The sequence below is a fragment of the Ursus americanus genome, chromosome 23 (assembly GCF_024610735.1).
Source record: "Ursus americanus isolate L20-20 chromosome 23, mUrsAme1.1.p, whole genome shotgun sequence".
NCBI lineage: Eukaryota > Metazoa > Chordata > Mammalia > Carnivora > Ursidae > Ursus > Ursus americanus.
The window spans coordinates 22,777,212-22,802,215 of NC_142149.1; the positions used below are offsets into that span (position 1 = coordinate 22,777,212).

The 25,004-nt window shown below is 50.3% G+C and overlaps 1 protein-coding gene and 1 long non-coding RNA gene across 8 annotated transcripts in view; one reads left to right on the top strand and one right to left on the bottom strand.

The window, feature by feature from the left end:
* Nucleotides 1-247: 247 nt before the first annotated feature.
* SP2 (Sp2 transcription factor) lies at nt 248-24,914 on the top strand. 2 transcript variants are annotated; one of them, XM_045813725.2, is made up of 7 exons: nt 248-331; nt 13,304-13,380; nt 14,086-15,060; nt 20,315-20,627; nt 21,833-22,007; nt 22,233-22,426; nt 23,636-24,914. In XM_045813725.2, the coding sequence occupies exons 1-7, from the start codon at nt 325-327 to the stop codon at nt 23,734-23,736; spliced, it is 1,842 nt and encodes a 613-aa protein (XP_045669681.1). In that variant the 5' UTR covers nt 248-324; the 3' UTR covers nt 23,737-24,914. The 2 variants fall into 2 exon arrangements, with proteins under 2 accessions (XP_045669681.1, XP_087710588.1); XM_087854462.1 differs by lacking the exon at nt 248-331 and adding an exon at nt 6,993-7,132.
* The window catches only part of LOC123802830 (uncharacterized), a 30,799-nt gene continuing 6,648 nt past the window's right edge, over nt 854-25,004 (bottom strand). The window contains exons 2-6 of one of the 6 annotated variants that reach the window (XR_015721298.1): nt 16,206-16,329; nt 12,762-12,889; nt 9,035-9,072; nt 1,239-1,482; nt 857-1,139 (exon numbers count right to left, since the gene is read on the bottom strand). This is a non-coding gene — a long non-coding RNA (uncharacterized LOC123802830). Of the gene's footprint in view, nt 1,483-7,130; nt 7,354-9,034; nt 9,073-12,761; nt 12,890-16,205; nt 16,330-25,004 lie in introns of those variants that run through there. The other 5 variants (XR_015721297.1, XR_006782673.2, XR_006782671.2 and 2 more) reach the window with 5 other exon arrangements.

The following is a 25,004-nucleotide window of genomic DNA, read 5'->3' on the forward strand; positions in this document are numbered from 1 at the left end:
CCATCAACCACCTCGTGGGCGGGACTTTGCCTCCCGCCAATTGGCTGGCGAACATGTCGTTCACTCTTCAGTAGTTTTCCGGTTGGTGCCCTCTACCGTCCATCAGTGACATTTCACAGGTCTATTGGCTAAACCAACGTCGCTCTAGACGCCTCTCTTTGATTGGTTATTAGTGCTGTCGGTCCCCAATGTACTGAACTCTTATTGGTGAAAGCTGCCGTCGCTCGGGCGGTGGCGGGCTCCGGGATTGGCGGGTGCTGGGCGGGCGGTGTCAGGCTCTCGGTGGCGGCGGAGGCGGCGGAGGCCAGGGAGGAAGATGTCGTAATGAGCGGTGGGTCCTGGCCGCTGCCGGCGGGGTCTTCCCGGCCCCCAAGGGCCGGGAAGACGGGCAGAGGCCGCAGGGACGGGGAGCCGGGGTTGGGGGTTCCCCCCTGGGGCCGGGCCTGGCGCCGGGGCCCGGCTTCGGGAGGGGCGGGGGAGGGAGGATTCCCGCCCGAAGGAGGAGCGGGGCTGGCCAGCCGGGCGGAGGCACCCGGAAGGGGGCGTTCGACTCCCCGCCCCCTCGGAGCCCGCTGGGCGGGAGGGTGGCGCTTCCGGGGGCTGGCGAGAGGTGCGGGCACCCGGGCGGGCCTGGCACCCCCTCCGCCGGGTTGCCGACCCGCCTCAGTGCTGCCCGGCCCGTGGCCATACCCTGGGTCCGCTCCGAGGAGGCGGCCGACGCTCCTCGCGCTTGCCCTGTGTTCAGGGGACCCTCTGCACTCTGACTCTAGGTGCGCGCCAGCGATTCAGGGACCTCCCGAGTGCAGAGAGGGGCAAGGGAATGCTTGAAATGCAGACCGCGCGAACCACATGGGCACTGCTGGGCATAGAACCCGACCTGGTTCCCGATATATCCCAGTGGAGAGATGGTGTCAGGACACTAGGGCACCCCCTAGGACAGATGACTTCTCGCTTTAGACTGCGGAATGGGCAGAAACCCTCCGTTTAATGTTTTTACTTGGGTCTTTGAGCACCAGCTAGATACATGCAAGCTCTTAGCAGAATTGTGAGCCGTTTAAGAGCTTGTTGACAAGAGTTCCCAGCCTGTTGGCTGATGCTCCGTCGGGGGGACTGTTGATTCCCAAAAACCAGGTGCAAACCTAAGGAATGACAGGAGAAATAAAACAAAATGGATACTTACTTTCTTCCTCCACCCCACCTCCAACCCCATTGCTGACTTGAGGTTTTTAGCCTCCTACCTGTGCTTCTTGGCTTATGTTCCCAGTGGCTTTCTCATTTTAGTTGAAAAGAAACTGTGTCTTCTCCTCTGGGCAATCGAGAAACCTGTCTTCACTGCGTTCCTTGGTTTCTATTCCAATATACCCTCATGTTTGTTTCTTAATTAACTTGATCCAGAGGGACTCCCTCTGGCTTTTCTCGGTGCACATTCTCCCAAAGTTTGTTTTTCTTGAGGTTACTTCTTGCTCACTTACTAGTTGATTCCTAGAGAAAGGGAGGGAGGAGCTAGGGATCTGCTTTAAGCAATGAATTGGCTCATGGTCCCCCATTACCCTGTTTTTAAGGGATGATTTACGGGTGATGACTGTTTCAAGGAACACTAGCATGCACTGTCTAAAACTTGCATGTTCTAACCCAGAAGGCATTAAGTATCATAATGGAGGGCTAGGTGTTGAGTTGGTGTTTGGGGTAAGACTTTTAGAGCTAGAAAGTTTGGGGTGTTAGCCAGTTCACAGGGAGGCTGTTAAAGGAACAGTGGTGGAATCCATACCATAGAAGCCATTTTGATTAATAACACAGAGAAACATGTTGTCTGCAATAAGGAATGTAACTGCAGTGTCTTGTTTTAAATTCTGTGTGCGATGAAGGGGGCAAATCTGTCAGACAACCTAGCGGTTGGGCTGATGATGTCAATGTTCCAGTGGCTTCTAACAGGCATTAATACCTGTTGGAAATGGATTCTCATTGGCTAAGGTGATTGGTAAGTTTTCAAATTCTGGTTCTTCCACTTGGTTGTAGAGAGGTTTAACCTCTTCATTTGAAAGCAGCAGCAACAAGAAGAAAAAAAAAAGCTGGTCTGACATAATTATGAACCCCCTGAGCTAAAGACACAGTGTCTTTGCCAAGGAGACCCAAGTGGAGTTAGCTTATAATCAGATCGTCACCTGACTGCCCTGTAGGGAGAACTGGCTCCAGGAAGAAGAGTTTGGCATCAGTGTTGACAGCACATAGACTGGCCAGTTTTGTTTTTGTTTTTTGTTTTGTTTTCCCTCAGATCCTATTAGTTTGGGCCCCTGGAGCCCTGTCAGAGGAGAGAAGAAGCTGTAAGAAGATTTTAGCGAATTATCTGGGTAAAGGAGCTGCAGGGCATAACAGCAGATAGGGTAGTTCATTTGGATATCTTGGCCTCGAACTTCCTCCTTCTTCTGTTGATTAGTAGTAGCCCTTGGAGAAGCTGCAAGATCCGTGCAGCCTGAACTGTCCTTTGCCATAGGCATGTGATAATTTGAGTCTGCTTTAAGCAAGTCTTGCCCACCCTTATGAAGACATTCTAAACTTGTTGCCAACCAGTAGACCCCTGCTATTGGCTTGAGTTCAGCAGTCTTCTAGACCTTTGTCACCCCATTTCTATGATGGAAATGTAGCATGTTCTTTTATGACTTCTCTTTGCCCCCTCCGTTCTCTGTTTACACACAAATTGGAAGCCTTGCTTCCAAAGATTGAAAAATGTAATTATTTTGGAGGGGGTGGGCAATGGCCACAGAGTGAAAGATGCAGAGAGACACTGCTTTAAAGTATGTATAGAGTATGAGAAAGTGTAGAGATGTGAACACTTCTGAGTTTCAATGATTATGTGCCGCAGTTGAAACCTTGTGGGCTGAAGACTTGAAGTAAAATCTATTTGGAGAAACTCCAATACTTTCTTATGAGTTTACTGGGTGATACATCTGGTTCCTTTGGGTAGCTTAACTGGATTAGGGAACTTCTCCTAGTAAGTTCTAAACTGAGAAAACTTGGCCTACCTGCTGGACCAAATCAGTACAAGCTGGACTGAGAAATGGACATCAGGATGGAATGCATTTGTTGATGTTTTTGCTTATTTGTTTTTTTGCTATGAATTGAGAGGGTAAAAGCATGGGACACTACCAACTCAAGGGCATTGTCAGCCTAAGTAGGGAAGGGATTAAAGATCGCCCTAGAAGAGATGCTCCTAGGTGGTACTGGTAGATTTGTTCTAGTTGACAGGATTCCAGAATGGAAAACTAATGTCTCTGCTGCCTCACGGGATGCTGGGAAGATAACCCAGGAGCAAGCTCGGTCAGCACTCGCTGCTTGGGGGAAGCCACGGCCTCTACCACATGTCTAGGAAGTGCTCTTTCTCAGTGCTCCACGGCCGCCCCTGACACGGGGGATTACCGCGCTTCTCATCGGGGCGGGCTCCCGGCTGGCGGGCTCTTGGGAGACGAGCTCTGCTCAGGGGCCATGGAGAGTGAAAGGGCTGAGTGCCCAGTTTAGATGCTGCTCAGTCTGTCCCCGTGAGCGGCTCCGAGCAGCATGGAGCTGTCAGGGCTGTTTGTGTCACCGGCAGAGCATGTGTGTAGGCCCAGCTGTTTGAATGCTTCCTCTGGACACCTCATTCCCTTAGCTGCAGTTTCAGCGTCAGAATCGCGTGCTGTACCTGGCCAGAAGCCTCACCACGTCGCAGTGCCGAGGTTGGCTTGGGTGACTGTTGTGTTGGTTCTAAGGGCTCTGAGATGCCCGTTTGTCCTTAGGCCATGATTTAGGCCGTTAGGTGGCCTCTTTGATTTCAGCCGTGGGGTTGAAGCGGCCCAGGAGCCAGCAGCAGGCACTGGCCTGCACCCTGCCACATGTCCCCTCTCTAGAGCTTCCTCTTTGGGGTATTTGTCACATCTCCTCTGGGGCTCAGTGGAATCACAAAGCGGTTTCTCAGAGAGTGTGGCTAGGGAATAAGAGACAGCAGGGTCGTGTGATTGGAAGTGGACTATTTCTGCCCCTGGTCAGTGTCTAACAAAGTCTTCTCAGATTGGCCTCAACACAGACGGAAACATTTCCCAGCCCTCAGAACACTAAATGGTAAGGCAGGCCTCTCTTCCCCGGGGGAAATGAAGTCAGCAGTCATCTCCGAACCTGTCCGCACCCAGGATGAATGCGATGAATGCGGGAGTGACTCAAATAAATGTGCCAAAGCAGAGAAAACGTGTTTGTACAGAATGCTCTTCCGGGGGGAAATGTGTGTCTTGCTTTCTTTTTTTCTCCCGATCTCCAAGACAGTTCTGAGGTCAGTATTCTTTGTACCATTTCCTGGGGCTGCTCTGTCAGAGTGCCGAGTTTCCACCGCCCCCCGCTGCCCTGGGTCCCCACTCACTTCTCCAGAGTCCCTTCTAGGACCACTGGGTGTGACCCAGGAGGATACAATCTAGCAAGTGACAGTCGCATTTTGAGGAGGGTATCCATATACCCTCCAGGTGCTCTCATTATCTGAACCCAGTCAGAAAAGAACTCCCCCCACCCAATGTATGTTAATCAAAAGAAGCATTGAAATGGGGTGCCTGCTGTGTGGTGATGAGGTGTGGGCTTGGAGCTGTTTGTCCAGGAGCGGGATTGGACCGTGCTGGTGTGCACACAGGCACTTGTGCTCTCGTGAGGTGACTGGCAGGCTTGAGAGCTCCATCTGGGCCTTCATCAGCTGAGGGACCTGGCAAGTGGATCCCAGCCTCGTGCCAGGACACGCACATCTGCGGGTTTTCTCCTGTGGTTCTTAAAACTCCCATTTAGGCTCTCCCGCTCTGCAGCCTCCATGATTCATTCATTCGTCCATTCAGAGAGAATATACTAAGCACCTACTGTGTGCCAGATAGGAGGGCTACGTCAGTGGGTAAAGCAAGGGGATATCCCTGGCTTTAGCAAGCTACATCTTAGTGGGCGACGGTAAATAAGTAACTCCTCGGTATGAGATGATGGATGAGAAGTGCTAAGGAGAAAAACAGAACAGAGGACAGAAGAATGTGCAAGGGTGCAGTTTGTATAGGATGGTTAGGAAAGTTTCAGTGAGAAGGTGACGTGTGCGTGAAACCAGACAGAAGGGAGAGAGTTAGCCAGGCTCAGTCTGGGGTCAGGGGTGGAGGGTGAAGGAGAACAGCAAGTGCAAAGGCCCTGAGAAGGAGCCAACCCCGGCATGTCGGGAAACCGCAGGGAGGCCAGTGTGGCTGAAGCATAAAGGGGAGTGATGGGATAGGTCAGAGGGGTCACAAGAGACAGGTCACATAGGGTCCTTATGCGTTGTGGTGGTGACTTTGGTTCTTACTTTAAATGCGAGAGGGGATGCAGGTGGGGGCGCTCGGAGCAGAGGAGTACCCTGAAGTGTGATGGGGCTCATTCTGGATGCATGTGAGGAATAGGCTGATGGGAGCAAGGTCAGAAGCCCAGCCAGGAGGTTTTTGTACTTAACCAGGGGAGAGATGATGCAGAACAATGTGGGTGATAACGAGGGGTGCCGGTGAAAGCAGTCAGATTCCGAATGTATTCTGACGGTAGAGCCACAAGTGTCTGCTGACTGTCAGACGGAGAGTGTGGGGAAAAAGAAGGGGCAAGGATGACTCGCAGGGTTTTTAGCAACAAGCCGCTGGAAGGACGGAATTCCAGCCACTGCGTGGGGAAATTTGAAGGAGACACAGAATGAGAACGATATCAGGGGCTAGTTAGATTTGAGATGCTTGTTAACATACCCACGTGGAGACGTCGGTAGGCAGTTGGATATACAAGTCTGCAGATACCAATTTGGAAGTCATCATTACATAGAACCTGTGTATTGTTGCTTTTTAAAGCCGTGAGGCTGGATGAAAGCACTCAGGAAGCAGGTGTAGACAGAAGAAAGGTAAATGCTGAGACAGCACCCTGGGGCCGCCCAACCAATCAGGATTTGAGGAGAGGAGGACCCAGCAAAGGAATCTTTGAGGAAGTAGCTAGAGAGGTGGGTCAGCCTGGCAAGTGTGTCCTAGAAGCCAAGTGAAGAAAGTTTCAAGAAGAAAGGGGTCTGCTGTCAGATCAACACATAGAATGAAGCCTAAGAATTAATTAACTGTTAGACTTAGCAACACGAGGTCACTGGTGGCACGAGCAGTTTCTGTGGCATGGGCAAAACCTGGAGCAGCTCCAGGAGTGGCAGGAGAGGAATTAGGGGCAGCAATTATGGGTAACTTGCAAGGGGTTTTGCTTGAAAGAGAAATAATGGAACTTAGCTGTTGTAGGGAATTTTAACTTCTTAAAATGAAATAGTGGGCCCACATAAGGGTCCTTAGCTGAAGCTGGGGTCAAAGTTGGGCGCAGGGAAGACAGGATGGCTCCTTAGGTGTCTGGGTAGAGACAAGGTCTTCATTTCCACCCTCCTCCTCTGGTCTGAGGCATGAGCAAGCCACCACCCACAGCTGTCCTCCTGAATTGGAAGTCATGAAGTTCCTTTTACCCTTATTGAGCTCTTCTGTATGGTTATTATGGTGCTGGAGACTTGCTTCTCAGCGGTTTGGAGTCTTTAACTACCAGTATTGCTGCTTCCTCTGTGCAGGCCAGTTCTCTTAGCTCATTTATGAACGCCCTTTGAGGTCCAACTTTGTTCTCTTAAACTAGCCATGGCTTGCTTTTCCCTTACCAGCACTGAATTCTTCCAGGCCAAGCAACTGGGAGAGACTGGGCTTAGAAACTGTTTTGTTGGCTTCCGGCCCAGCCGAGCTGACCAAAATAGCCCGCAGAAGGACTGTTTGTGCAGAGTGAAATTCCTCCAGGGGAAATACCGTAGCGCCTGGCCAAGAAAGCCATGGTAGGAACCCATGAGGCAAAGAAAAAAAAGCCAAGTACCCCCAAGGTCTGGCTATGGAGTTTGACCCAAGTTTTCTCCAGAGGGAAAAGAGCTTCCTAAAGCCTATTGTGTTATTTCTTAGGACCCCTTCTCTGAGTCCTTGTGTCTCAGGAGTCGTGTTCTCAAGTGAAAGACCAGTGGAATGGCTCCCAGTCTGATGGCCAGGGCTGCAGGGTCCTGTCTGAGGCCTCTTCTTGGTGCTCCCGGAGCCAGCCCGTGGAAGGACTTCTAGGACAGATACCACTCCCTGCTCTGTGATGGGTGTGAGTGCTACGAAGGGGGCGGTGGGGCTTTATACACTGGCGTATAGCAGGGGCACTTGATCCATGGGAGAGAAGAGGTCAGGAAAGGTTTTTACCTGACTGAGTTATAAACCAAGCTCTGAGGACCGCAGTTGGCCAGATAAAAGAGAGCACGCTCGTGTGTGCAAACTTTGGCTCCAAGTGAGAGAGTAGTTCCAGAAATGGAAGACACTGACGTGCCTGTAGGGAGAGATGGAAGAGCAAGAGAGGAAGATAAAGGAGCGGTAGAGGGGGGTAGGGCAGATGGTTTTGGCTTTTACAAGCTTATCATAAGATCATCTGGAAGGTATTGAAGGGTATAATCAGGGGAGTGGCTGGATGGGATTTGCATTTTAAAGATTCTTCTCTCACTGTTGGAGGCTGGATTAGAGCGGGCAAGGCCAGAGGCTGGGGAGCCATTTTGAAGACCTTGGGCGGTAGTCCAGGCTGAGCAGAAGGTGCTTAGTTACAGGGTCATGGCGAAGGGGATGGAGAGCAGTGAGTGGATTGGAAAGAGGTTTATATTTAGGAGGTAGAATCATGAGGACTTAATGAGTCACTGGCGATGAGGATGACGTTCAGGTTTCCTTGTGATTAGAAACACCAGAGAGAGGCTGGTTGAACCAAAGCCTCATCCAATCTGCAGGCGCCGAAGGGCCTCTGGGTCGTGTGCTGGGCGTGGTGTGGCAGTGCGGTGAGAGCTGGCCTGGCCCACCCTGGAACCCTCCTGTGAAGATCGACAGAGGCATTAAGCCCATGATTATTTGAAGGGTGGCGAGGGTTACCAGAGGGGTTCACTTCCTCTCAGGGGTCTAAGTAAATGACATGCTGGATCCGGAGTGGGCTCTCAGTACATTTTGCTGGAAAAAACCAGGCTGAGACCTGAAGGGTGAGTAGGAATTAGCTAGTGAAGTGAGAAGAAAGAGCTCTGAGCAAGGAAAGGGCAGCAGCAGAAACCAAGACTGCAAGGGGGCTTGTGGAGGCTGGGGATGAGAAAGCTGGGGAGAGAATGGCCAAAGGTGGCAGCTCAGTGTGGCCAGTCCTGTGGCCCGTCCAAGCGGAAGGCCCACAAAGGGCTGGTAGGTGTACCTGTCTGCCACTCAGGAGACCGGGGCCACACGCAGACCCGGGAGTCGTCAGTCTGTGGACATTACCTGCAGCCTTGTCTGTGGGCATGGTCACTTGTGGACCGGGTATTGGGTGAGAAGGAGGGGTGCTGAGGAGCAGTAGTACTGAAGGGTGGCAAAAGGAAGAGGAGCCCACAAGGGGAAGAGGAGGCCAGAGAGGTAGGAGAAGATCCGTGGGAATTTCGAGGAGGAGGAGATAGGCAAAGAGTCAAGAACTGCTAAAGACGGTCTGTTGGATCCAGTGATGAGGAGGTCCTCGGTGACCTGGGCAGGAGCAGTGTCAGCAGAGAGCTGCGGCTCAAGGAAAGTGAGAAAGGAGGGAAACAGTAAAGTGCTGGCGGTTTTTCCACCAAGTTTGGCCAGGGAGGGAGGAGGAAAAGGCTGTAGGTGGAGGGGATAGTGGTAGAGACGGACGATCTGTCCGTAAAAAGCCGGAGGCTCGGGATGCCTTTTCTGCAGGTGTTGGAACTAAACTGGCTTCCAGTATGAGGAAGGGAAAGTCAGAGGTGGTGCCGTCAGGCCCTAGACCCCACCCCCCAACCCCCCAGTCTGGAAGCCTTGCTCGATGCCATCGAAGTTCTCCTTGGAGCCTAAGAGAGCTACTGTTGCTTGTGTAATAAATCACGGTAAATCTTCACCAGCCAAGGGACTGTTGGGAAAGTTTTAGCCAACCTGAATTAATGAAAAGTCTGACTGACTGAACTCCTAAAGGAATGCTGCTTTTCTTTGAAGAATACTCAGTAAATCCCACTTACCGGGCTGCTAAATGTAGGTTTCAGTGACCGGATGTAAACTGTTAAAAGCAAATGGTACGATTAAAATGGTTGAAGTGAGATTATGCCCAAGAGCCCCTTTGCAGTTTTCATACACTAGCCAGCCTCACTCTGAGTAGTATGAAGACAAATTTTAGACACAATTTATGTCCGAATTACACGTTTAAATAGAAGGTTCCAAATTAATGAGGTTCAGAGTACCTTTGATCATAGTCCTGCAGTTACGTATCTACGCTACTTCTGAACCACTTTTCATTTTCAAACACCCAACTGGAAATACTTCTCTTTTCCCTTTCATGGTTAATCCCAGGATATCATTCTGCAATGGCAGGGAAATCAGTCTCTGTTTTGGTTGCCCAAGCCTGCAGCCCAGGGGCCGCAAAGCTCAGAGCGACTCTAGGAGAGATACTTACAAACATTGGTTTGAAACCTAGAGGATTATTTCAGGAGCCAGCTGGGGAGGAAAATGAAACCAAACTGAAATGGTACATCGAGCCCAGCAGTTCTGCAGCTTGCTTCAGTAAATGCTGCTGCTATAACTTCCCAACTGAGGAATCGCTCTGAGCCCAGCCCAAGCTCCAAACCGTTCTAGTCCACGGTAACGACGACCGCAGAGGGAGAGAGAAGACAGGAAAGGGAGAGGAGTAAGAAGCACGAGGCCTGTTTTCATTTCATTTGCACCCTGTCCTATCCTAGTTCCGTTTCCTTAGCAGAAGATGTCTGCAGGAGAGTCATTCACCAATTTTAGTTAAGGGAACAGAGTCCAGGGGAGCCTCCTGGGAGGGCCCCTGCCTTCCCTTCCCAGCCTTGGCCGCCAGTAACTCAGCTTGTGTTTTTAACAGCAACATGGTCTGAGAATTTAGAAAATCTTCAAGATCATTTAGTCCAGCTTTCCACCCCATCTAGACATCCCATCTCCAACAGAGACACATATCCTGCCTCTAAACGATTCCAGGAAAGGGAGAACATCACCTCAAAAGGCAGCTAATTCCAGTTTTTGAAAAGTTCTCACTTCTATTAAGCTGAAACCTGCCCTTTTAAAGTAAACTCTACATCCAACATGGGGCTCAAACTCACAGCCCCTAGATCAGAAGTCACACTCTCTAGCTACCAAGCCAGCCAGGCACCTTAAAATCTGCCTTCTTGATGTTTCCAGCCTGAAGTCTTTGAACCACGTATGGGATAAAAGCACTGGTGGATATCACTGGCCACACCATTGCTGCTGTGCTCTGAGCAAGCTCCAATGGAAAATGCCCCTTTCAAAATATCCCTCAGAACGAAACCTGACACTCCAGATGTGGCCCAAATGTGCCGAACACACCAGGATGATTATTTTTATTCCTTTATGATTGAACTTCTGGAAATGCAGCCAAGATTGCAATAGAGTTTTGGCCACCGTATCCAGATTCTGTTGCCTCCTATTTAGCTTTGAGTCAAACCCACTGGGGCTTTTTCACAGGAGAACCACTATTAAGCTCTGTTCCATTCTATATGCATGTGCATTTTTTTTTTAACCCAAGTGCAGGGTGTACTCAACGTCAAAGTTTAAACCACTGTTCATTGATTACCCACTGTGTGCTTGCTGCTCTCCACAGTAATTACTGACGCCTCCCAGGATCCCAGGAGGGTGCTGTTCTCCGTCCTGTAGGCGGCACAGTGAGCCTGCGAGGGATGCCCCAGCCACCCTACTGATGATGGCGTAACCCCAACTCTCATTTAGGTCTGGAGCCTCGTGCTCTAAAGCACTGCATATACTAGTTTTTAGAGATCTCTTTGAACCCTAATACCAACACCCAGTGTATTTATAATCCTCGGTTTTGGACATCTGCAAGTTGAACTTGTCTGCTTGGCCTTCGCTTGGTTTTCCAAACTTGAGTGGTGGATCGACCACTCTAACGCCGCCTTTTCCAGCCTCTGGGGCACAGAACCAATTTACTGAGTCACAGCCAGCATGTAAAAAGATGAAATAGAGTAGAAGAATACCGAAGTCCATCACACATAGGAAGGGCAGACTCTATTTCAGGAAATGCACTGCATGAGCACAGGACAGGGAAGCGTGTGGGTACACACATACTGGGTCTTGACGTAAACTGTTTTTAACTGTGGTTCATGGTCTAAATAGTTTGAACACCACTGCTCTAAAGGAAAAATGTTTTTGAGTCAACTTAGATTGTTTTCATTATAATGCTGCAACTTTACTTAATTAGGCACAGAAATCTGTTTATCAGCTCATTGATCTAGCTCCTATAAAATTAATTAAATAATTACCAAAAAGCCAGTAAAAGTCACATCAAGAGTCTCATTCTGGGAAGATGACATTTGATTGAACCCAGATCACTGCTGTCAGCGTAAGCACGGCCGACTTGACACTTTGGGCTCCTTGAGTTTCGCACGCCTACCCTGCAGTGTCTCGTGCCAAGCAACACACTCCTCCCACGCTTCTGAGGAGCCGTCATCCCTCACTTTGCAGAAATGTAGCACGAATTAAATGTGCAGAATTAAGTTGTCTTAATTAGCCCACGCAGTCAGAGTGGTGCCACCTGGCACCAGTACAGTTGGAAACACACACACACACACACACACACACCAGCCCTGAAGCAGGCAGCCTGGTAAAGCAGCAGTCACCCAGTGGACGCTCATTTTTAAAAGATGACCATCACAGTGATAACACAAGAAGAAAACATTCTGGCAGAAAAAGCATGTGCCTCCAAGGGGACGCTGCAGACCCTCGTCCTGGGACCCACCCATAGTTTGAGACACCCTGGTTGCCCTTGCAGCAGCAAACCCCTCAGGATGGGAGGATCTCAGCACTTAAGGGGGAGGCACATCCGGCTTTGCCCCCAAACTAGGCTGTCCTGCCTGTAGTTTCTTCCCTTCTTGTTCATAAGAAGATGTCAGATACCTTGTTGAAATAAAAAGCACAGTGTATACCCTTCTCTTGATGTATCCATGCAAAACCCCATGAGACAGCATGGCTCTGCTTTTGCAATCCTGTGCTTACTCCTTACGATCATTGTTTCCTTCAGTAATTGTACTGTGCTGTTTGGTCATGTGTTCTCGGATTTTGCCAAGGATCAGTGACTGCGGTATTTCAGGATCTCCCTATATGATTTTGTCCAGAGCTGCCCTTTGACTTCTCACACGGTTTATTTCTCGGAAATAATAACCTTGTTTCTGTATTTCCTGAAAGTCACTTTCCAAAAGCTCAGGATGCAAGTCTCACTGCCTGGGGCCCTTTTCCTTAGTGATTTCTGAACTACAAGATGGCATAGATTCTCTCCCCCCCCCCCAATTCTTATGATTTCCACTTTACTTTTATTTCTCTTATATCAGATTTAAGTTCAGAGTAGAGATTCCCTTCATTACTTCCTCAACATTATTTTTCTTTATTAAAAAAAAAAGCAGAATAGAGTATATTGACTGAGGGAAAATGAAAAAATCCAGAAAAACCAGGAGAAAAATTCTTTAAGTCAAGCAAAATTCTACCACCAAGAGATCATGAGTTTTAACATTTCAGCATTTTCAAAGACTTTTCCTGCTGTATTCACATACAGAAATACGTACACGTTCAACAAAAACAGAATTTACTCTATTTTCATTCTTCTCATTATATTCAGTCATTAGTTCTAGTCTTGAAGCCTTTGGGGCCATACCTGTTATCCTACGTAAATTCACTTAAAGCGGTGACCCATATGCTGCAGATCGTTACCTGGGCCGTGGCGCTTTTGCAGTGAGGGCTGAGCGTAAAGCACCTCAGACTTCCTCATGGGGCAGGTGTGTCTTTGTCAGGGATCCCGGCTGAGAGACGCTTCTCTCCCAGGCTGGCTTGGCATCTGGCTATAGCAGGAGTGAGCGAGAAGCTTGGGTTAGCACTAGAGGATTAACCGGAGTTGCGGGGGTGCGGAGGACCCCCCTGCTCACCAGATGGGGATTCCGACCTAGCTAGAGGGAGTCGGCCGTGCCCTGTGGAGACAGCTCCATTAGGTCACTGAAGCTGGTCTTGGCAAAGGCTCGTATCTTGGTGTTGTCCCAGGCTTTATGATGCCCGGAGACAGGACCAGCTGCCCTCACAGCCCCGGATGGAGAAGGCAGAGGAGATACGGGGTGGCTAACCTTGAGTGGGGAGGTGTGAGGAAAGGTTAACCTCTCAGAAACAGCAGCAAAGAGAGGCAAGAAGAGTATCTGAGGCCGGTGGGCCTGGGTTCCGTTTGGAACCATCTTGTGCATTATTCCATCTCTTTCCCCCAACAGATCCACAGACCAGCATGGCTGCCACTGCCGCTGTCAGTCCCAGTGACTACCTGCAGCCCGCCGCCTCCACCACCCAGGTGAGCGGGCAGCGGGTTCTGAGGGCTGGGGGCTGCATCAGCCTGGAAGCACGCTCAGAAGCTGACATCAAACCACCACAGAAAACTCTGTACTGGCTTGCTATAAACACCCTGGGATATGAGCCCCGGGAAGGTTCGGTTGTCTGTTTTTTCTGAACGGAGAAGCCAGGGCCACTTACCTGAGGTGGCATCGTTGAGTCGGGGAAAAGCAGGATTAAACTCAGTGCCCCTTCCACCGGACCCACTGACCATACACTCCAGAGGCTCTGTCCTTGTTGCCTCGAAAGAGCAGCCCTCTCCGCTTTACCAAAGTGTTTATCCTTCCTGTGACCCAGCCCTTCCTCTTTCCCTCCCTCCCTCAGTCCTTCCTCAACTGAGGAATCAGTGGCCCCTTAACCCCTATGGGCCAGTGGACTTCTGCCTGAGAGCTGAGGATGATTCCGTGACCCCCTGAGAAGCAAGGCTGGTGGGAAGTAAGGGTATTCACACTGTCATAGGGGCTTCTAGAGAGTTCCTTCCTGAGAAAGATATTGCCTGTTCTTTCTCCCTGAGAGGAGGAGGAGCCAGCAGGGAAGGGGAAGATGTCGGCACCGTGCCGACCACAGAGGCGGCGAAGAGCCTGCCAAGAGGAGAGGACCATGAAGGGCAGAGGGTGGCCGGGCAGCAGGTTCACGTCTCACCTTTCCTCCGCTTGTTCTCTCGCAGGATTCCCAGCCATCTCCTCTAGCCCTGCTTGCCGCAACATGTAGCAAAATTGGCCCTCCAGCTGTGGAAGCTGCCGTGACACCTCCGGCCCCCCCCCAGCCCACACCACGGAAGCTTGTCCCCATCAAGCCTGCCCCTCTCCCTCTCAGTCCTGGCAAGAATAGCTTTGGAATCTTGTCCTCCAAAGGAAACATCCTTCAGATCCAGGGGTCACAGCTGAGTGCCTCCTATCCTGGGGGGCAGCTGGTGTTTGCTATCCAGAACCCCACTGTGATCAACAAAGGGACCCGATCAAATGCCAATATCCAGTACCAGGCGGTCCCTCAGATACAGGCGAGCAATTCGCAGACCATCCAGGTACAGCCCAGTCTCACCAACCAGATCCAGATCATCCCCGGCACCAGCCAAGCCATCATCGCCCCATCACCATCCAGTCACAAGCCTGTCCCCATTAAGCCAGCCCCCGTCCAGAAGTCGAGTACGACCACCGCCCCTGTGCAGAGCGGGGCCAATGTGGTGAAGCTGACAGGTGGGGGCGGCAACGTGACGCTCACTCTGCCCGTCAACAACCTTGTGAACACCAGCGACTCCGGGGCCACCACTCAGCTCCTCACGGAGAGCCCCCCCACCCCACTGTCTAAGACTAACAAGAAAGCCAGGAAGAAGAGTCTCCCTGCCTCCCAGCCCCCCGTGGCCGTGGCCGAGCAGGTGGAGACGGTGCTGATCGAGACCACTGCAGACAACATCATCCAGGCGGGCAACAACCTGCTCATTGTTCAGAGCCCCGGTGGGGGCCAGCCCGCCGTGGTCCAGCAGGTCCAGGTGGTGCCCCCCAAGGCCGAGCAGCAGCAGGTGGTGCAGATCCCTCAGCAGGCCCTGCGGGTGGTGCAGGCGGCATCTGCCACCCTCCCCACCGTCCCCCAGAAGCCCTCCCAGAACTTTCAGATCCAGGCGGCTGAGCCGACGCCTACTCAGGTACCACACGCACCCTCTGCTCCCGCCTCCCTCTCCTTCGCACTGAAGGGCTGGCGCTCCGTTCCCCCTCGGCTTGCTTTGCAAGGTGACGCTGATGCATCTCCCAGCTTGACCTGAGTGCTAGGAGTCCGTGTTGTCTGGGGCAGGCAGTGAGTGGCCATTTCTGCCCACACGTGGGGTCTCTTCAGTTCAGAGGGTTACGTACAGCTCATCCTTAGAAATCAGATGAGACATCCCTATACACCTATATTGTCCACTTTTTCTTTTTTGGGAGTCTTTTTTGGAGGGTGGGTGGGGGGCAGATCTATACTTTTTAATAATAAAATTTGCTTTTTTATGTAGAAAACTACATACTCAGAACGGTAGCGAGAATGAAACGAATTTCAGTCAGAACCATAGAATTTGATGTAAAGCAAGAAAACGAGAATTCTGGTCATTGCTAATGGCAAGAAAAAAAAATTGGAAGACACAGCCAAGCTTGATGGCAGGGACACTTAGGCTAGATCCATCTGGGATGTTAATAATTCAATAAGAATGTTCTTATTGGGGCTTCTGTGAAGGTGCTGTATTACTGTGGAATCTATTTGGCTCTGTGAGGCGGTTTTACTCTCTGTGCATGTCTAGTAAATGCCAGAGATTATGCCCATGGTGCAGATGGAGAACCTAGAACTCAGGAAGTATCCAGGAGCTCATAGGGCATAGATGACAAGAGCCAGGATTCAACTCAAATTTCTGACTTTAAACCCCACACTCTTTTCCGCTTTTCACCTTGACTTGCTGCTTCTCGGTGTGGCAGGTGGTACAGTTAAAATTGAGGACAAAGTTGTTGCTGTTGTTGTTGTTTTAAGGACCTTTTTAAATATAAGAACAGAGCTCCTGCCATTGAGGAATTTATAATCCAGTTGTCTGGAGAGAGAGAACTGAGGCATCACAGCGAGTGACAGTAGTGAGTTGTGTCCTCTCCTGGGTGGAAAAGGAGTGCCCCTAAGATCAAGCTATGGACATGGAAGTCACACAGGAGGAAATCTGAGGCCTGCCCTGGAATGCCTGTGCACTCCTGGCATATCCTGTGTCGCCAAGTGATTTTCCTTAAATTGTTTAATTTACTTACTAGAATTCCTATGAGGTTCCATTACTAGACCTACCTTACAGATGAGGAACTGAGATGATGGCCGCTCAGGGGCACACATCCTTGGCGGTTCGTCCCCTCCCGTCCATGAGGTCCCATATCTTGAGATTGATGGATGCAGGGCTTAAACCCAGGTCTTCCTAAGGAAATAATCATACATATGGAGAAAGTTTTAGCTACAACATTATTTCTTTTTTTTTTTTTCTTAAAGATTTTATTTATTTATTCGACAGAGATAGAGACAGCCTGCGAGAGAGGGAACACAAGCAGGGGGAGTGGGAGAGGAAGAAGCAGGCTCATAGCAGAGGAGCCCAATGTGAGGCTCGATCCCATAACACCGGGATCACGCCCTGAGCCCAAGGCAGACGCTTAACCGCTGTGCCACCCAGGCGCCCCACAACATTATTTCTTAAAGATGACGTAGTTTTCCAATATCCTGAGTGCTGTATATTATACAACTAATATTCTGTTAACTGTAGGTGTAGGCAGTTTACAATCTTATAGCTAACTAAATCCCTGAAGGTAGGGCAAAGCACATGCACATTTTTTCAAGAGGTATTATATTCTGTATCAGAAAATGGGCAGTCCACAGCCTGAGGTCAAATCTGGCCCGCCCTTCTGTTTTTATAAATAAAGTTGAATTGGAATGCCCGTGTGCGGCATTTGCACTACAAGGCAAAGACCTCATCATGACCTGCAGAGTTTAAAACAGTCACTCGCTGCCTTTTACAGAAAAAGTCCGCTGACCCCTGCTCTATATAACGAACAAAAAATGTTCTAGCAACAGAAACTTCAGATACACAGAAAATAGCAATGATACGTAAAAAGGCACGATGAGATTTGTGTATTCGTTAAGAGATGACATGAGGTTTGTTTCTTTGCTTTTAACTGAGAAACACAGTCCCAAATAACCCAGGAATTAAAATAACCCTAATCAAAATCACAGCCGGGTTTTTTTTTAAAAAAAACAATTAACTTTTTGCTTCTGGATCATTTGAGTGTAAGTTGCCACCATAATCCCCGTCACTTCCAAATGTTTTATGGAAAGTGTCCCATTATTACATGCAAGGACATTCTGCATGACAACAATACAACCATCAAACCTAAGAAATTAGTGAGGAAACATGCTAATGTCTTTTGTTCCCCGGTCTTTACTTGACGTTCATACTGTGACACTTTCAAAGGCTATAGGCCAGTTATTTGGAGTATGTTCCTCAATTTAGGTTTGTGTGATGTTTACCCATGGCATGTGGATTGTGTGGTTTTTTTTGGGGGGGGGGTTGTTGTTTTTTTGTTTTTAGAACTATCACAGACGTGATGGTGTGTTCTCACTGTACCCTAAAAGTGCGTGTTTTCACTTTGTCTCAGTACCCGTGACGGGTAAAGAGATGCTTGCCAGATTTCTGCACCTTTTTTTTCTTTGTAATGAATTAGTATTTTGTAGGGAGATACTTTGAGATTATGTAAATATCCCATTCCTTATCAGACTTTTTCCCACTTTAGTATCTTTTATTATGATAGAGATTTTCTTAAAATTAAGGTTTCATTCTAGAAGAACTTTCTATTTACAGAAAGGTTGCAAAGGTGGTACAGACAGTGTCTGTTTCCCTCTCGCTTGGTTTCCCCCATTGTTAAACATCATTAAGTTACCAGGTACCTTTGTCAAAACGAAGACACCAACGTTGGCACATGACTGTTGGCTAACTCCACACTTGATTTGGATGTCACCAGCTTTTCCATTTATGTCCTCTTTCTGTTCCAGGACCCAGTCCACATACCACGTTGCCCTTAGTAGGCATGTCTCCCCAGGCCCCTCAGGTGATAGCTATTGGTCCTTGTTTTCCATGATCTTGACAAGTCGTGAGGTGTATTGTCAAGTATCTTACAGAATGTCCCCCACTCTGGGGTTATGGACTTTTAGAAAGAATGCTACAGAGGTGAAATGGCCCTGTCACATTATATGAGGAGCGTGTGATATCCGCATGATGTCCTGGTGGTGCCCTGTCCCTGATGTTAACCTTTATCGCTGCTTAATGCAGTGTTTGCCAGGTCTCTTCATTGGAAGTTGCTACTTTTCCCTTTCTTTGTTCTTTGGAAGGGAGTTGCTAAATCTCCCATCTTCGGGGGTGGGAATTAAGCTCTCCATCCTGGAAGAGAAATTATCTACATAATATTATTTGGAATTCTTCTATAAGGAAGAGTTTTTTCTTCTTTGTGCATTTACTTTTTTAATCGTTCATTTCTAGCAGTAGAGGCTCATGTATATTTATTTTATACTTTGGGGTATAATCCAGGACCATGTTATTTATTTTGTTGCTCACATTGTTCCAGCTTCGGCCATTTGGAGAGCCTTGAGGTTGGCCCCTGCATCCCCTGGCATACTCCCACCTTTTTTTTCTTTCTTTCTTTTTTTAATCAGCTTTGAGATACTCACATACCATGAAATTACCCTTTTAACGTGTACAACTCAGTGGGTTTTAGTATATTCACAGGGTTGTACACCCATCCCCGCTGTAATTTGAGAATATTTTCATCATCCCCAAAACAGACCCTGTACCTTTAGTAGTCACTCCTCATTTCCGCTTTCCTCCAACCCCCCTGGCAACCACGAATCCATTTTCTGTTTCTACGCATTTGCCTATTCTGGACATTTCGTTTAAATGGAATCTGACAGTAGGTGATCTTTTGCAGCTGACTTCTTTCACTTAGTAATAATGTTTTCAAGCTTCATCCCTGTTGTGGCAGGTTGTCAGGGCTTTGTTCCTCGTATTTCTTAGCCCCAGCCGGGGATTGACCGTTCTTCTTGGACAGTGTGGTAACAGTTGTTTAAGTCTGTCATTCTCTTCTCCATTTGTTTATTTATGTCTATAGGGACTATTAGGTTCTCATTTTATTTAGTGGGTTGTAATCCATTAGTATTACGATTTTGATGTTCAGGTTATCCCGTTTGGCCAGTGGGAGCCCACTTGAGTTGGCTCCTGTGTCCTTTCCCCATGTTACCCCCATTCCTTGAGGACCTTCTTACTTGCTGGTACCACAGGTGTTCCAAGCTCTTGTACTGTCCCTGCCCCCAAACCTGGAATCAGCTCTTTTCTCCAAAGAGCCCTGGTTCCTTTTACTGGAGCATGATATTTAGAAGCTAAGACCCGGGTGTTGGGTGAGCTCATTGCCCCTGGAGTGTTGCTGCTCCCAGCCCTTCTCAGTGGACACAGCCAAGAACTATATAGAAATACACATACGTATATATGTACACGCATGTAATGCCTGGATAGATAGATACAGGTGTAGACACACACGTACGCCTACATACATACACACATTTATATCTGTATTTCTCTCTCTATATCGAAACCCAAGAGTTTCCTCTGATTCATATCTAGTGCCACACATTTCACTCTAGTTTCTCCCTTTCCATATTTGTAAACTTCTCTGACAGTGAGAAACCTCGTTTCCTTTAGCCTTATTATATTTCTTTCTGGATCTCAGCTCTCTCACGTGGACACACTCCTCAGCCTGCTGGGGCAGCGACACCTGTGCCCAGCCACGGTCATCACTGCCCCACAAAAGCCCTCCTCGTCCCATTCAGGCTCTAATGTGCATATCTTGATGACTTTTGAGACACATTCCCAAATTTCCCTCCAGCGAGCCCAGACCACCTCACACTCCCACTCCTGATGTAAGAGGGAGTGCCTGTTTCCCTGCTGTCTCACCAACAGTGAGCATTACATTTTATTTCTCCATCTTTGCCAATCTGAGATGGAGGACAACTGTTTCTCATTGATCGTGCCTCCTAAGAGCTATTTTCCTTTGTTTGGTGGCCATTCACAGTGCATCTTTGGTGATGTCACCATTTAGCTGCCTTCTGATTCTCTAATTCTGAGGGCTGGCGTTGTATTTTTCCATGCTAAGGAAATTCAGTGTTTGGTTTCCATTCAACAATTAGCATTTGCTACCTTAATACGGGGACGCCTTCGGCAATGTGTGAATGTAGGTCTGGGCCAGTTGGAGAAGACTTGGATGGACCAAGAGATACCCCCACTTCTCACTTGGGCGGTGGCAGGGGGGTGACAAAGGCAGGGGCCCAGTGTCTCCTGGGGCACTGACCCTTTTCTCTGGCCCTTCCAGGTCTACATCCGTACGCCTTCCGGTGAGGTGCAGACGGTCCTTGTCCAGGACAGCCCCCCAACAACAGCTGCAGCCACCTCCACCACCACCTGTAGCAGCCCTGCATCCCGTGCTCCCCATCTGAGCGGGACCAGCAAAAAGCACTCGGCCGCAATTCTCCGGAAAGAGCGCCCCCTGCCAAAGATCGCCCCCGCCGGGAGCATCATCAGCCTGAACGCAGCCCAGCTGGCAGCCGCGGCCCAGGCCATGCAGACCATCAACATCAACGGTGTCCAGGTCCAGGGCGTGCCTGTCACCATCACCAACACCGGCGGTGAGGGAGGGCCCCTGAGCCAGGGTGTGGGCAGTGGGCCTGTTTGCGCCGCCCGTGAGAACTGTGGGCCAGCCCGGGGTTCCCAGTCACCACAGCGAGGATACTGCCCATCATTTGCCTGCCCCTTCCAGCTTAAGAGTATGTCCACTTGGTCCTTAAAGTCACCCAGTGAGATAGTTTAAGACACATGTTGGCCCCACCTGACAGCTGAAGATCTTGAATACGATGGAGAAGTAAGATGTACTCAGGAAAACCCTCCAACTAAACTACACATGCAAATTAGTTTGGTACAGACCCGAGAGGTGTTCAAGGGAGGTCCCAGGTAAAGGGACTTGAGAGGAGGCTTCTAGAAGGAGACAGCCTTGAGTTAAGGTGGTAAGGAGAGGATGGAGCCTTTGGCAGTGGGCATGGCTTGTGCACTTCGGTTCGGTAGTAATTTGGTAGTATTTCCAGTGTGAAAGTGCCTTACACATAATCAAAGGAACATCGTTGCTATGGAGCAAAAATGGTTCCTTGCACTTTAGCTGGCTGTTCTTTAACCGGGTGAAGAGCACTTTTCAAGGTAGTGCAAGCTCTCCAAATCTCCTCCCGTCATCCTTGCATGAGCTTAGGGCACTTACGCATCGCGCATCTAGGTTAAGGGCACGGGATGCCTCCACCCTGAGAAACACCAGTGTGAGGTCAGTGACACTCCCCCTGCTTTGAAATGGTTTTATGCATGTCAGAGAGGACTTGATTTTGTCCTGGTTTCTCACTCTTAGTACCAAAAATCGCTGGGGACCTTCCTGAGAGCAGAGTTGGTACCTCACGAGGGCCTGAGCTTGGAGGAGTTTCCAAAGAAACACTCCAAGACAAGCCAAGACAGGAGCCTTCCCCACTGCAGTCATGTGGGCTGTGTAGTGACTCAGGACGCCGACTGTGATCTCAACTGCCTGGGTTCAGATCCGCGTCCTACCAATGATAAGCTATGACCTTGACGTGTTATTGAGCTTCAGGCCCCTCCACTATAAAAGAGGAATCATAGTGTCTGGTTTATGGAGTTAAGAAGGTGAAGCAAGTTAATACATTTGAAGCCTCGAAAACGGTATCTGGCCCATAAAAGCGTCACACAAATAGCTGCTGCCATGACCACCTCTATGGTGAGCAGAAGGGCAGAAAGGCGTCCGGCTTCCGCACCCTCAACGGTGCCCCCCCGTGCGCTACAGGGCAGCAGCAGCTGACGGTGCAGAATGTCTCCGGGAACAACCTGACCATCAGTGGGCTGAGCCCCACGCAGATCCAGCTGCAGATGGAGCAGGCGCTGGCTGGGGAGGCCCAGCCTGGGGAGAAGCGGCGCCGCATGGCCTGCACGTGTCCCAACTGCAAGGATGGGGACAAGAGGTAATGTAGGGGTGGGGGTGGGCCAGACCACCAGCCTGCCACGTGCCCTGTGCCCCCCAGCCCTTCTCTGGGACACAGATGGAGAGGGGATGTCCTCCTCACCCTTCCCGTGCCCTCGGACCTGACCTCGCATCCTCTCTCCATCCTGTCCTGCCTCCATCTTCTACCTCCTCCCTTTCTTGGCTTCCCGTTCCCTCCGTCCCTGCCTCTCCACCCAATTCCCAGGTCTGGAGAGCAGGGCAAGAAGAAGCACGTGTGCCATATCCCCGACTGTGGCAAGACTTTCCGGAAGACGTCCTTGCTGCGGGCCCACGTGCGCCTGCACACCGGCGAGCGGCCCTTTGTCTGCAACTGGTTCTTCTGTGGGAAGAGGTTCACGCGGAGCGACGAGCTGCAGCGGCACGCCCGCACGCACACAGGTCTGCCGGCCGCCCCGCGGCACCCTCCAGCCCGCACCCCCTCCGCTGCCGTCAGCGGCGTCCCGACTCCTGGCCCTGCCGAGGAGCTGCCACGCTGAGCGAGAGCTACAGACTGTTCTCAGGGGGGTCAGGACGACCCAGGAAGTTCTTTCAAGCCTAACCTTTATTGCAGTGTTTCCCAAAGGGAGGTCATTTACCTGACCCAGCCGCCACGACTTCCGCCAGAGCCCGTAGTCACTTATTTCACAAGTCCTGACGTAGAGGGCCAGGCACCCTACAGGGCTTTTTACCCAGGAACTGATTTAATCCTGGGAGTGACTCTGTGGGGAGGGCTCTTTGACTGTGCCCATTTTACTGAGGCCTGGAGAGGTGGCCGGGTCACCCGGGTAGTGACTGGTGGAGCTGGGTTCAAGCTAGGCCCTCTGGTTCCCAGGTCCATTCTCCTAATCACTTTCCCACACTGCGTTTCCTACTATTTACCAAATGATTTCCCTCACATCGTTTCACTATTTTTACTCATTTGTGTCCAGTGCCATCTGTTTGACCCTTCAGGCTTTATATCATAGTTACAGAACTATATAAAATATGAAAACGTCCGTCCATCTACTACCAAATGCCGCTGCGGGTATCTCCAGCGGCCCCCAGCACACACTTTGAGAACCGCTGCTAGAGCGAGGGCCTCCGTGAGCTGACCCCTGTCCTGGGACTGCCGTCCTGGGACTGCCAGTGGGGCACAGGACCTGAAGCTGAAGCCCCTGGCCGTTGGGGGGCGGGGAGGGGGGAACAGATCTCACGGGCTACAGAGTCAATACTGAGAGCAGCAGCTGGCAGGTTGGCGAGGAGGGGGCCTTTCCTAGGAGGGGGAAGATGCAGAGCCATGGTTAGTCACAGGGATGGAGATCAGAAGGAAGCAGGTGACAGCCCTACACAGGAAGAGCCCTAGGTGCAGGTACAGGGGCCCAGGTATGGGCGCTTCAGGTTAGGGAGGAGGGATGGGATCAAAGGAGCCGGCAGAAGTGACCTCACACGGGGAGGAAAGAAATGAGAACTGCCAGAGGGTTTAGGTGAGTAGACCATAGGGAGCGGATGTGGAAGCAGGATTTGGGTAGAGCAGGATGACAAGGCGGTGCCAGCTTTACAGGGTGCCCCTCATACCTCACACGCGCTCCCTTGTCCCCGCTCCGAGTGACATGCATCTTGTCTTCCCAGGGGACAAACGCTTCGAGTGTGCCCAGTGTCAGAAGCGCTTCATGAGGAGTGACCATCTCACCAAGCATTACAAGACCCACCTGGTCACGAAGAACTTGTAAGGCCAACTGAGGCGAGAGGCCCCGAAGATACAGTCCCTCATCTGTGTCCTGCCTGGGCCCCTGGTGGGAAGGAGGTCCCTGGGCTGCCCTGGGCCCCTCCCTTCTGTTCTGCGACTGTCCCCACAGGAAGGGGCTCTGCTGCCCTGTCCTCGCCTCCTTCTCAAGCCCCTTGGCTCCGCCCTGGCCCTCCCCTCTCACCTCGAGCTCCGGCCTGCCCAGACCGTGGACGTTGGCCGTGCCCAATGAGACGTTCTAAACCAGGACGAGTGGGAAACCTTATTTCCAAAGGAAAAACATGAATTTCACTCCGTCGAGGAGCAAAGTGAGCCCCCCCAGTCCTCTCCCCCCAACACTGCCGGAGTCGCATTGTGCCATGTCTCTCTCTCTCTCTCTCTCTCTCTCTCTCTCTCCCTCTCCCTCCCTCTCCCCCTCCCTCCCCCGCCCTGCCAGCCACCTCGGACACCCCGGGACCCCGCGCCCAGGGCACCACTGGCATCCCCCCCCCACCCCCGGAGAGGCTCACGGGGCTGCCTCCACTCCACATGCCCAGCCCTGCCACAGCTCTCCTCCAGCACATTCCAACTTTCTATTTAAAAAGTCAGGCTACCCACTGATGCCCTTTTTCTATGGAGAACGTTGCCTTATACTCTACTTCAGATGATGAACACTGTGTATTGTGTGTGCTTTAAAGTTTTATTTAATTGCTCCCTTCCTCCTGTCCTCGTTACTCACCTCCCCCACGCCTGCTTCAGTTTAGGGTTTGGGGGGCATTGAAGAGCATATGGATTTTTTTCTCACTCTAGCAATTCTCTTTTCTAAATGACACAGCATTTCAACTCAGATCTGGATTCAGATAAAAACACCTTCACCTCCTGGCCCTCTCCCCCCTCCCCCCATCCCGCCCCAGCCGGCCCCAGCCCTACTCGTGTACAGTGTATATTGTATAATGGACAGTTGTGTCTACTACATGTTTAAAAACATATTGCTTGTTATTTTTGAGGCTTTTAAATTAAACAAAAATCCAACTTTATTTTTAGTTGTAACTGCTTGAGGTATGTTTTATGAATTAAGTGACAGATTTGTTATCCTTTATTAACGATGTACTTTGTTGGTCAGCACTGGGCTGACAAAAATTTTTTCTTGCTAATAAATTTAGTTGCCTGAGGCAAAATCTGCAACCGGGCAGTGCAGCTTCTTTTATCTTTCCCTTCAGAGAGCTTGGAGGGGGGGACTCCAGAAGAGGGAGCCCTGGCCTCTCCCAGCCATCC

Excerpts from the sequence above, each read along its gene's own strand:
- SP2 (XM_045813725.2), top strand. Across the intron at positions 22,008-22,232 it reads TGCAAGGATGGGGACAAGAG|GTCTGGAGAGCAGGGCAAGA; the intron begins GTAATGTAGGGG and ends CCCAATTCCCAG. Across the intron at positions 22,427-23,635 it reads GCACGCCCGCACGCACACAG|GGGACAAACGCTTCGAGTGT; the intron begins GTCTGCCGGCCG and ends TTGTCTTCCCAG.